General features: G+C 43.1%; 1 protein-coding gene across 1 annotated transcript in view; it reads left to right on the top strand.

Moving 5' to 3' along the window:
• LOC140587598 (protein unc-13 homolog B-like) overlaps positions 1-13,489 on the top strand; it is a 50,929-nt gene that overhangs the window by 32,933 nt on the left and 4,507 nt on the right. The window contains exon 5 of the mRNA XM_072708859.1: positions 12,421-12,538. Within this exon, the coding sequence (XP_072564960.1) occupies positions 12,421-12,538 (118 nt within the window). The remainder of the gene's footprint in view (positions 1-12,420; positions 12,539-13,489) is intronic.

Genomic DNA, 13,489 nt, shown 5'->3' with positions numbered 1-13,489 from the left:
ATTGAAGCACCGGCAAAATAAATTAAAACTCAGCATTACACTATGATAGAGTGTTGGATCGGAAACTGGTTAAGTGTGTGTTTACCAGGTGACTGTTTAAAGTTTAATTTGTGTGCTAAAGTGCTGATCTTTATATTCATGCTGGATAAAAGAAAGTGTTTAAAAGTGTGTAAATCAGCTATGCATGCACGTCCAACGCTAATTTTACGTGCTTGTTTAAATTGAATTGTTCTCCTTTCTATCTTTTTCTGGGTAATTTTGAACTGCAGACAGGTAATAGTACCATGTATGTCTTACTCGCTATGAGTTGTTTATCATAAGACACAACCATGACTGGAATGGCAATGTGCCATTGAATTTTTTATTATTTTTTTTAAACGCTGATATTTGCACTGCAGGTATCATTGTTACCCTGGGCACCAAGAACTATTTAGAATGTTTGAAATGATCAGAGCAAAAGTTTTGCATCTTCATTCCATAATCAGTTGAATCGGTTCTTGTGTGGCGGAAGGGAAGCTAAGTTTTATTTATAAAAAGACCATTGCACGGGATTCGTTTTGAAAAAGGCTTTGAGTCTAATAATGGAGTGTTTCTCCAAGGATAGACACTCCTGCAGCTATCTGTAATAATAAGTGAGGGCATATATTGTTTTGGGTCCTCTTCCAGAGATTTCATCTTCCATCTTAAGTTTCTCAACAGAAACTCAATCATACTCATCCCTTACACCACATACACTCACCAACACATGCATCCAACACTCCACCTCTCACACAGGTGCGTGGGGGAGGAGAGTGGGCGGGTCTTCCTACACCCCCGCTCCCTGCCCGCGATGGTGGGGGGGCACTCGGGCGGTCGTCCGGCTGGCGGTGCCCTGGGGTTGCGGCTGGCGCTGGGGGGTGGCGTCCGTTCCCCCGCATGGCGGAGGGCGGTCCGGAGTGGATGGGCTTATGTCTATTTGTCTCTGTGTATGTGTCTGTGTATGTTGTGTGAGTGGGTGTATGGTCTATGTGTATGGCTGAGAGGTGTGTTTGCGAGGTGTCTGTGTGGGCAGTATGGGCCTGGGCTCGGGGCTAGCTGCTCCTTCCTGGGCGCGGCTGCCTCCTTGGCATGGTTGCTGGCCCTCCTCCCCGGGCGGTGGCCTGGGGGGGGCTCGGGCCTCTCCGGCGTGGGTGGGCATCCCCCCTCCTCCTCCTGCTGGGGTGGGGACACGGCTGTCGTGGGGACGTGCGGCCTTGGCTCTTCTGTGCTCTTGGGGGGCTGTGGACGCCTTGGGTCTCCTGGGCCTGTCTCCGCTGGCCTCTGGCTCTTGTGGGGTGGGGTTGCGGCCCCCCACCCTTGCTATCAAGTGCATTCCATGGAGAAATTCACACGCACCCAACACACGTATACCCCCACACAGAAGAACACACATGAAAACCCACTTCCACGCTCCCTTCCAAGCACATGCAACGATTTTGGATGTCTGTGTATCTGTTTTATTTTCTTTAATTCTGGTTGTGTCTTTGTATTCGTCCATTTTTGGTTGTATTTCAAATGCTGTTTTTTTTTCTCTCCTTGCCTTGATATGTGCTTTGTACGTTACTCTTGTCTTTCTTAGCCTCTCTCCCACTGTTGTCTCCCCCTTTGTTTGTGTTTTTTTTTTTTTTTTTTTTTCTCCTCTATCGCCTCCTTTTTAATCTCTCTCCCTACCCCTTTTCTTCACTATCACTCCCTTCCGGACAGCTCGGCAACTGGAATATTTTACATGTGTTAAAAATAAAATACAATAAATATACAAATAAAAAGAAATCGACCAACATGAAGGGCCTATACAGAGTTTATAGAGCCCCTCATGGCAAAGCAAATATGTCTGACACAGCAGTGCATTCAGACCATTATTCTGCTTGCTAAAGCTGCCGGACAGCACACATTAAAAAAAAAAAAAGAGATTTCTCTATAGCGAGATGTCCATTAGTTACCCTTCTTTAACTCAAGCACTGAAGATTGGTTTTGGCAGAAGTAAGGTATTGACAAAGTAGGGTCAGATCACTGCAATTACAGCCATTCTATGTCTCTAGTGGAATATTTTTAGTCTGAGATTTTTGTTTAAGATATGTCATTTAATACTATTAAATGACCATCTTTTAACATGTTACACTTGTATTTAACATTGGCAATGTGTTTCAGAAATTGGACTTGTATAGCAGATGTGTTTATGTTGTCAAATATTGAATTTATTCAATGCATAATATACTGAGCAATTCATTGAGCCTTGCATTCAATTCTTGGGTAGGGTTTGGCTTTGTTTGGAAATTATCTCATGCTTCTTATCCCGTAGAGGTGAGGTGTCATGGATGGGAATATTCTTGGTGACTTTCATGGTCAAAATTTATCCTCTTCTCCACAAACAAGTTAAGGTGGGGATGCATGGCTACACGATGTAGTTTTGTTTGTCATTTAGTCTGTAAAATTCAAAATGTGCTAAATTGCCCACATTTTTCAGTTTCAGGGTGTTTTCATACCAACACTTTTAAGTCTAGTTAAAACGGACTATGGTTTGATTTGCCCCTTGGTATGATTTGTTTGGGAACACAGTAATCGCACTTGGGTGCGGACCAAAATAACCGTAACGAGAACCTTGAGGTGGTCTTGGTCCAATCTCAAATGAACTCTGGTGCGGTTCGTTTGTGGTGTGAACATGATTCAACCTCAGTCCAACCCAACTTCCAGGTGTATTCCGCCAGTTTAAGCTAAACAGCACCCATATCCAGGTGTGCTTTGCATTCTGGGATGAGGCAGAGCATGCCGACCAGTAGCAGCAGCTAGGCAGAGAAGGAGCAATGAACCAAGGTCTTACTTGGTCTAGAACTGAGGTGCGTTGCCTTCTTGAAATCTGGGCAGATGACTACATCTTTCAATTTCTAAAAACAACTCATGAAAACTCTGAAGTTTTGACCGGTTGACTGAACAGTGCAGTGTGAAATTTAAAAAAAAGTAAAAAAAAAAAAAAAAAACAGTGAGGCAACAATACATAAAATTGAGATGCTCAACTGCATAGCCCAGGACACAGGACCTTCTTCCTGTATTTACTGCATAGCCCAGGACACAGGACCTTCTTCCTGTATTTACTGCATAGCTCAGGACACAGAACCTTCTTTCTGTATTTACTGCATAGCCCAGGACACAGGACCTTCTTCTTGTATTTACTGCATAGCCCAGGACACAGGACCTTCTTCCTGTATTTCATAGCCCAGGACACAGGACCTTCTTCTTTTATTTACTGCATAGCCCAGGACACAGGATATTCTTCCTGTATTTACTGCATAGCCCAGGACACAGGACTTCTTCTTGTATTTACTGCATAGCCCAGGACACAGGACCTTCTTCCTGTATTTCATAGCCCAGGACACAGGACCTTCTTCTTTTATTTACTGCATAGCCCAGGACACAGGACCTTCTTCCTGTATTTACTGCATAGCCCAGGACACAGGACCTTCTTCTTGTATTTACTGCATAGCTCAGGACACAGAACCTTCTTTCTGTATTTACTGCATAGCCCAGGACACAGGACCTTCTTCTTGTATTTACTGCATAGCCCAGGACACAGGACCTTCTTCCTGTATTTCATAGCCCAGGACACAGGACCTTCTTCTTTTATTTACTGCATATCCCAGGACACAGGATATTCTTCCTGTATTTACTGCATAGCCCAGGACACAGGACTTCTTCTTGTATTTACTGCATAGCCCAGGACACAGGACCTTCTTCCTGTATTTCATAGCCCAGGACACAGGACCTTCTTCTTTTATTTACTGCATATCCCAGGACACAGGATATTCTTCCTGTATTTACTGCATAGCCCAGGACACAGGACTTCTTCTTGTATTTACTGCATAGCCCAGGACACAGGACCTTCTTCCTGTATTTCATAGCCCAGGACACAGGACCTTCTTCTTTTATTTACTGCATAGCCCAGGACACAGGATATTCTTCCTGTATTTACTGCATAGTCCAGGACACAGGACATTCTTCTTGTATTTACTGCATAGCCCAGGACACAGGATATTCTTCCTGTATTTACTGCATAGTCCAGGACACAGGACCTTCTTCTTGTATTTACTGCATAGTCCAGGACACAGGATATTCTTTTTGTATTTACTGCATAGCCCAGGACACAGAATATTCTTCCTGTATTTACTGCATAGTCCAGGACACAGGACATTCTTCTTGTATTTACTGCATAGCCCAGGACACAGGACCTTCTTCCTGTATTTACTGCATAGCCCAGGACACAGGACCTTCTTCCTGTATTTACTGCATAGCCCAGGACACAGGATATTCTTCTTGTATTTACTGCATAGTCCAGGACACAGGATATTCTTCCTGTATTTACTGCATAGTCCAGGACACAGGACATTCTTCTTGTATTTACTGCATAGCCCAGGACACAGGACCTTCTTCCTGTATTTACTGCATAGCCCAGGACACAGGACCTTCTTCCTGTATTTACTGCATAGCCCAGGACACAGGACATTCTTCTTGTATTTACTGCATAGCCCAGGACACAGGACATTCTTCTTGTATTTACTGCATAGCCCAGGACACAGGATATTCTTCTTGTATTTACTGCATAGTCCAGGACACAGGATATTCTTCTTGTATTTACTGCATAGTCCAGGACACAGGATATTCTTCCTGTATTTACTGCATAGTCCAGGACACAGGATATTCTTCTTGTATTTACTGCATAGTCCAGGACACAGGATATTCTTCCTGTATTTACTGCATAGTCCAGGACACAGGATATTCTTCTTGTATTTACTGCATAGTCCAGGACACAGGATATTCTTCTTGTATTTACTGCATAGTCCAGGACACAGGATATTCTTCCTGTATTTACTGCATAGTCCAGGACACAGGACATTCTTCTTGTATTTACTGCATAGCCCAGGACACAGGACCTTCTTCCTGTATTTACTGCATAGCCCAGGACACAGGACATTTGACATCGGGAAATAATTTTGAATGTTTGTAATTTCTTTTAGGGTAATAGTAGGAACTTGGAAAAACATTTAGGCAGTTAGAAGGCCTTAAACGGGCATTGATATCCACTTTATAATGTATGCACTTCAAAATTCAAACTTAAGGTTTGTGCTCAGGACTCTTGTGTATGATCTAATCTGCATATGAATAACCCTGCTGACTTGTAGACCTTTGGTAAGATAATGATTAGAAGACCTGTCCATGAACTTGAAATGCATTTGTTCGCTATTCACACTCTGCTCAGTAATTTGGCTTGACAGAGTTGTATTGTACTTATTTTTAAGGGAACTTTTTTGATTGCAAGAAATTCTTCTCTATAACCTTTTTCTGCGAAGCCCTGTATTAGTTTCATAAGGCTGCTCCTGTGCCCGTTTAAGATCTTTTATATGAAGTGATTCTAGTGCCTAACTTAAATGTATCGTGGAAGATGGGGGCATTATCAGTATGATCACTCTCTACAATCAACTAGACATATTTTGGCAGAACACTGTACCAGAGAACAAGAACATGTAGAATCCCATTTTGTATCATGTCACTGATACTAGAAATCAAGTATTATGACAGCTGGGAAGTGGTTAAACATGAAAAATACACTGTCAGTTATATTGCTAATAATTTGGAAATAATTTGGTGTCCAGCCAAAAGTTGGTGTCCAGCCAATTTTCAGACTGCATATTCAGTTCTTGTCCATAACTTGTATGCATATACACTTTATGAATGTTGTCATTTTCAAAATTAGAAATGTGTAATTACGAAAAAAGCATGCCACTTCATAGTTGTCCATTGTCCATCTATCCATCACTCCGTCTTATATACTGCTCAGCCAGGACGGGGTCATGGTAATGAAAACGTCCTGTAATTACAACTGTAATTTTTAGAATAGTGACACTTTTAATCTCCATGGGGAAATTGTCTTTTCGCCTGTCCCATCTTGCTGTCCATGAGAGACACATACAGATGACACCAAGTTTGGGGGGGGGGGGGGGGGGTCTCAGTAAGGGGTCAGCCAGCCTTTCTTGGGGGCGTGGTAACCTTCCGATGGGACATGCAGAGTCCTAACGTGCTGAGCTGCTCACTGCCCCCCCCCCCCCCCTTTTGACAAAACAGTACAGTAGGTGTAGATGCTTGCGCGCATGTAAGAGATGCTGTGCCGAATAGATCTAACAGAATTCAGCTGCCTCTTGGCCTCCTCTCTCTGCCATGTTTATCATTATCAGATTATTCCGGTGTTGTCATTATCAGCAGTAGGCACAGTTAGCACTGTAACCTAACACCTGTAATGTTCTGGGTTCGAATTCCACCACTGGCTCTGTGTCAGCAGTAAGTGACACAGAATCTACTCTCTCACTGATAAGAGCAATAGAGAGATAGAGCAGATCATAAAGACCGAAGTTCAAAGTCCAGGATAAATTTACCCAAATAAATAATTTAACACGGACATTTCAAACGAACACAATGCTGGTGAATCCCTTCATTTTCTGAAGAGTCTGTATTACTTCCAGTACTGAGTGCTTTGCTCATTCTGCTGGGAGATCAGGGTAAAAGTGGTTACATCCTATTCAGACCCATAGGGAGCAATTGCTGGGAACAGTTATAAGTTCTGTTAGGTTTGATGCAGGGGGACCCTAACAGTCACAATGGAGAGCCCTCTGCTCTCAGGCTGCCTCACAGTCCAGCAACGGCTCTAGAAAGTTCTCTGTGGCTGTCAGGTTAGGTACGAAATTGGTGAGAAATTCCGTTAGTCAATATTTTTAAACTTTTTCAGATAGACAGATGATTTTTGTATTTTAAGTTTAGAGCCAAAATTAAAATTTGTTCTTTGCATTCCCATTCTGATATAACAGCATGTAAAGAGGATTTCAAATCGTTAAATTTGACATTGCAGGCAGTACCTGGGTTAAGAACCTTTCACTTAAATACTTACAAATGGATTTTCATAAAGTTTATTATATAAAAAATTCAGGTAAAGTACAGTGGTTCACAATAAATGCACGCACTACTTTGTGATGCTCCTGAAAACATTGCATGGTTTCAGCAATTTTGTTGGCTCGAGGTACAGTACAATACCATATGTAGTTATTTTTGTTATTGTATAATTATTATGTACTGTACTATTATTTTTCCAAATTTGACAAATTTGAGGAATGAAGGTCAGCAGGACTAAGACAGAATACATGTGTGTGAATGACAGGGATGACAGCAGAAGGGTGAGGATGCAGGGAACAGAGTTGGCAAAGGTGGGGGAGTTTAAATACTTGGGGTCAACATTTGAGATTAATGGGGAGTGTGGAAGAGAGGTGAAGAAGAGAGTGCAGGCAGGGTAGAGTGGGTGGAGAAGAGTGGCAGGAGCGATTTGTGACAGACAGGTACCAGCAAGAGTTAAGGGGAAGGTTTACAAGATGGTAGTGAGTGACAGGATGGACAGGATTAGGAATGAGTATATTAGAGCGATAGCTCAGGTTGGACGGTTTGGAGACAAAGCCAAAGAGGTGAAATTGTGTTAGTGTGGACATGTACAGAGGAGAGATGCTGGGTATGTTGGGAGAAGGATAGAGCTGCCAGTCAAGAGGAAAAGAGGAAGGCCTAAGAGGAGGTTTATGGATGTGGTGAGAGAGGACATGCAGAATGTAGTGTGAAAGAGGAAGGCCTAAGAGGAGGTTTATGGATGTGGTGAGAGAGGACATGCAGGTGGCTGATGTGAAAGAGGAAGGCCTAAGAGGAGGTTTATGGATGTGGTGAGAGAGGACATGCAGGTGGCTGATGTGAAAGAGGAAGGCCTAAGAGGAGGTTTATGGATGTGGTGAGAGAGGACATGCAGGTGTTTGGTGTGAAAGAGGAAGGCCTAAGAGGAGGTTTATGGATGTGGTGAGAGAGGACATGCAGGTGTTTGGTGTGAAAGAGGGAGGCCTAAGAGGAGGTTTATGGATGTGGTGAGAGAGGACATGCAGGTGGCTGGTGTGAAAGAGGGAGGCCTAAGAGGAGGGTTATGGATGTGGTGAGAGAGGACATGCAGGTGGCTGGTGTGAAAGAGGAAGACCTAAGAGGAGGGTTATGGATGTGGTGAGAGAGGACATGCAGGTGTTTGGTGTGAAAGAGGAAGGCCTAAGAGGAGGTTTATGGATGTGGTGAGAGAGGACATGCAGGTGGCTGATGTGAAAGAGGAAGGCCTAAGAGGAGGGTTATGGATGTGGTGAGAGAGGACATGCAGGTGGCTGGTGTGAAAGAGGGAGGCCTAAGAGGAGGGTTATGGATGTGGTGAGAGAGGACATGCAGGTGTTTGGTGTGAAAGAGGAAGGCCTAAGAGGAGGTTTATGGATGTGGTGAGAGAGGATATGCAGGCGGCTGGTGTGAAAGAGGGAGGCCTAAGAGGAGGGTTATGGATGTGGTGAGAGAGGACATGCAGAATGTAGTGTGAAAGAGGAAGGCCTAAGAGGAGGGTTATGGATGTGGTGAGAGAGTACATGCAGGTGGCTGATGTGAAAGAGGAAGGCCTAAGAGGAGGTTTATGGATGTGGTGAGAGAGGACATGCAGGTGTTTGGTGTGAAAGAGGAAGGCCTAAGAGGAGGTTTATGGATGTGGTGAGAGAGGACATGCAGGCAGCTGGTGTGAAAGAGGAAGGTCTAAGAGGAGGGTTATGGATGTGGTGAGAGTGGACATGCAGGTGTTTGGTGTGAAAGAGGAAGGCCTAAGAGGAGGGTTATGGATGTGGTGAGAGAGGACATGCAGGTGGTTGGTGTGAAAGAGGGAGGCCTAAGAGGAGGTTTATGGATGTGGTGAGAGAGGACATGCAGGTGGCTGATGTGAAAGAGGAAGGCCTAAGAGGAGGTTTATGGATGTGGTGAGAGAGGACATGCAGGTGGTTGGTGTGAAAGAGGAAGGCCTAAGAGGAGGTTTATGGATGTGGTGAGAGAGGACATGCAGGTGGTTGGTGTGAAAGAGGGAGGCCTAAGAGGAGGTTTATGGATGTGGTGAGAGAGGACATGCAGGTGGCTGGTGTGAAAGAGGAAGGCCTAAGAGGAGGGTTATGGATGTGGTGAGAGAGGACATGCAGAATGTAGTGTGAAAGAGGAAGGCCTAAGAGGAGGGTTATGGATGTGGTGAGAGAGTACATGCAGGTGGCTGATGTGAAAGAGGAAGGCCTAAGAGGAGGGTTATGGATGTGGTGAGAGAGGACATGCAGAATGTAGTGTGAAAGAGGAAGGCCTAAGAGGAGGGTTATGGATGTGGTGAGAGAGGACATGCAGAATGTAGTGTGAAAGAGGAAGGCCTAAGAGGAGGGTTATGGATGTGGTGAGAGAGGACATGCAGGTGTTTGGTGTGAAAGAGGAAGGCCTAAGAGGAGGGTTATGGATGTGGTGAGAGAGGACATGCAGGTGGTTGGTGTGAAAGAGGGAGGCCTAAGAGGAGGTTTATGGATGTGGTGAGAGAGGACATGCAGGTGTTTGGTGTGAAAGAGGAAGGCCTAAGAGGAGGGTTATGGATGTGGTGAGAGAGGACATGCAGGTGGTTGGTGTGAAAGAGGGAGGCCTAAGAGGAGGTTTATGGATGTGGTGAGAGAGGACAGGAATAAATGGAAACTGATAATCCACTGTGATGACCCCTAATGGGAGCAGCGGGTAGAGGAAGAAGACGACCTACAAATTCTCCTTAAAGACAGACTTAGGAAATTGATCTCGCTTGCAACTTTGGGATTACCTGAACTTCATATTTTGAAAGGCAGAAAGCATGTCAAATATGCTGAGGTTTTACACCTCAGACCTGTTCATTCAGATCAGCTTTGGACAGATAGTTTGTCGTCAGAAATGGCATTACTGTCATGCAATAGTGGCCAGTGTTCTCCAGAAAGGGCCGCTGTGGATTTGGGTTTTCACGGCAACTCCCTAATTAGGTTACTAATTAGAGGACTGATTGGCTGAAGAGTCCTCACACCTGGGTCTGAACAGCTGACCTAAAGGTTATCCCAAAAACCTGCATTCATACTTTTTGGATAAGATTGGCCGCCCCTGGTAAAGTGGAATGGCAGTGGTGCTTCTCATCAACTGTATGTTTGGCAATAATGTACAGTCTCAGGAAATCGACGATGCTTCACTGAGAGCTGCTTATGGGAAGACAAACCCATGACTGGAATGGCAAAAATACATTGATTTTTCACATTGATATTTGCACTGTTGCTGTTACTGTGGTCACAAGGGAATGAGCATGCTTATAATGTCTAGCAGAAATATTGCACTCAAATTCATAAAATGGACATAAGTGGAGTCATGCCATGACACTAACACTGTCAGAGAAGAGATGTCTATGGACTGGAATTCTCCTGTATACTCTCTAATACTCCAGAGATAATTGTATGTATCTGGGAGTGCGCTGTCCTGTTTCACAGTCCTGGATTCTCCTGGATGCGTACCAGATTTGGGGGCCGGTTCTTGCAAAGACACTGTAATATCTAATCCTTCATATGATCTCATATGCAGCATTGTTCTTATTACAGGGATACTGCATATTGGTCCTTTTGTTAATGAAATCAACTCTCCTGTGGTGGATGAGGAGGTTCAGTTTAATGTATGACAAAGCACCAAAGTCCAGGCTTATTTCTGAAATAAATAACCTACCGTTATGTGTCTAATAATATAGTGGATCTCAGAGGACCGATTCTCCTGCAGCTACCTGTGATAATAAGAGAGGCTGTATTGTTTCTGGTCCATTTCCAAGGAACTGTCTTTGACTTGATGTTTTAATCAAGCTGGAATTTTGGCCTTTCCTAGCATTCCAGAATCAAGTCATTACCATCTAAATCATTATGTCTCATTTTTAAAATAAGCCTATTAATAAGGGTTTTTCTCTGACATGTATTATATATACATGCTCGAGAACAGAGAATATGTTTTAATAACTGGCCAGTGCAGTGTTCTCTCTGTTCTACTTTTGTGAATGATTAAAATGTTATAAATGACTTGTGTGCATTCTGTGCTCACCCAGCTGTGGCTGAACCCTGGTAGTGTATGTGTGTGTGTATGCGTGTGCCTGATTGTGTATATGTGAGCTCACAAGGAATGTGGGAGTGTTAGGGGAAATGCCAGACTTCCTGGTCCCAGTCACAGTGAAGCAAAAGAAAAGTATGGCAGATAATCTTCTGCAAGACGGCTGGGCAGAAGTACACTAGAACAGTGTTTGTGATGATCATATTTCACTTTACTTTTTTATTCTATAATGCTTCTGCCACCTTTTATGCTACATTCTTCCAGGTTCCCATATATAATTTATTTTATTTGTAAAATAAAAAAAAAACTAAACTAAATACAAACAATTGAAACGTGAAATAAAAATATAATCCAGGTAGTTGCTGGCTTTTAGATAAAACTTTGTGGCCAAACTTCTATAGGCTTGGGCCTTTGGGATTGGACTGAAGCTGATCTGCAATAACAGCAAAAAAAAAAACTTTTGTTTAAATGGGACCTCTTATGTGTAGGGGCTTCAACGATCAGCGCTACCCTATGGCACATAAAAAAATCATGATAAACTTATGCAATAAAATTGTTAGGAGGATTCCATACGAACACAGCCAGACTACTTGCCAATGTAGAAAATACATCCTGTTTCTGTAATTTAAAAATGCACAAAATGAGCTTGTGAATATGCCAATTACATTTCTTGTTGAACGTGTTACATGGTTGACACCTGATGGAATGAATGAGTCCACTTTGTATCCTGACAGGATTTCATTCAGCCATGATATAGTTCACAAGTACAGTATCTCTGAAAGATCAGAACCATGAGCATGCCACACATGAACTGCACTGTCTGGGAAATTTATTCTAAAATAAAAATGTTGCATTCATTGTATTCTCTGAGGAGGCTTTTATGGATGTCAGCTTAATGTCGCAATTTGGCTGAATGAAGTTGTCTGTCGTACGTGCTTGGAATTTTTCTGTTAATTTATTCATTTATTTGTGACACTTCACTCCCTGCTATATCAGGGGACTAGCAAACAGCTTGTTACAACTCTCATTAATTACTGCTTGCCATTAATTAAAAGTCTGGGTACTTAATGCCAAATGTTTGTTCACTTTTCATCCAAAAATATAGACAAAGCTAATAAACATCAAAAATTTGAACATGCAAATGAGACCTTTGTCTGATAATGTATTTTTACAATATGTCTGCCTTTTGATACATGATTAATTTTATCTGTATTAATTCTATGCCAGATTACTCACTGTGTTGATTGTCATTGACGTTTGGAATTGACTATGAAATGTATCTTTGAGTACTTATTCATTAATACCATTTTAGTAACACCTTTACCTTTATAATGTACTAAAGCAGTAAACTGGTAAAGTATTAAAATGCAGTTGATTTGGATCACGCTTTGTAATGACGCCCTCTGTTTTGTGCTGCAGTGAGATCAATCGCTTGGAGCTTGGCCTTATTGTAGAGATGTGGAACAAGGGGCTGATCTGGGATACCATGGTCGGCACTGCATGGATTCCCCTCAACAGTATCCGCCAGTCAGATGAGGTGAAGCACCATGCACTGAAGCGGTCAACCTCAATGTGCACACACACACACACACACACACACACATGTTTATATTCATATCTTTGTGGGGACTGTTCATTCATTTCTATAGGGAAAACTCTAATCCCAAGAATGACAACCTTACCCCTACCCAGCCCTAACCTTAACCATAAGAAGCAAAACTAAATACAAGACTTGTGGCATGTTAAATTATTGAATTGCAGTCACTGATTTTTATAAATTTGAAATTCCCATTGTGGGGACTGAAAAAATGGTCCCCACAATGTCAAAATAACAGGTTTTTATCACATTCTGGGGACATTTGGTACAATGTTTGCACAAGGGTCTCCTGAGAAGCAGAAAGATACTGACAAGCCAGAACGGCTGCAGCAGAAGCAGTCTCACAGGTGAAAGCTGGTGCATGGAAGAGGTTTTGTGGTATGGGTGCATGAAGAGAGACTTTTGGATGGCTACAGTAGAATAGCTGTGTTGTACAGTGAAGCTTGTGATTTACTGGTCAGTCTGTGTTCCTGTCCCCATCTATGGTTATGTGCTGTGAGTATTGACTGAAATAACAAAGTTTGGGAGCACAAGTGGCTGAAAGAAAGGTCTCTGCAAGGTTACCAGGGTCACTCCATGATAAGGGGGGAAATTTGGAAACCTGTCATCCAGTGGGACTTTGGAATTATTGGTCCTTTGGATCGAGCCAGCTGAGATTGTTTGAGCATTTTATAAGATCGCCCCCTGGTGGGCACCCATTGAAGCTGTTCTAGGAGTGTTCCATAGGATGGAAGCCCTGGGTCAGAACCAGGACTTGCAGGAAGATTATGATCTGCTTTGTATGCCACCACCATGACCCTCACCAGGAAAACTGCTATGAAGAAAAAGAAGATGATCTTCTCCCCTCAGCCATCAATCCCACTATGACAAGTCAGTCCAATTTTGGTCATC

The sequence above is a fragment of the Paramormyrops kingsleyae genome, chromosome 2 (genome assembly GCF_048594095.1).
Source record: "Paramormyrops kingsleyae isolate MSU_618 chromosome 2, PKINGS_0.4, whole genome shotgun sequence".
In the NCBI taxonomy this organism is placed as follows: domain Eukaryota; kingdom Metazoa; phylum Chordata; class Actinopteri; order Osteoglossiformes; family Mormyridae; genus Paramormyrops; species Paramormyrops kingsleyae.
The sequence above is the reverse complement of the archived record's forward strand: the minus strand, read 5'-3'. Positions and strand labels throughout refer to the sequence as shown.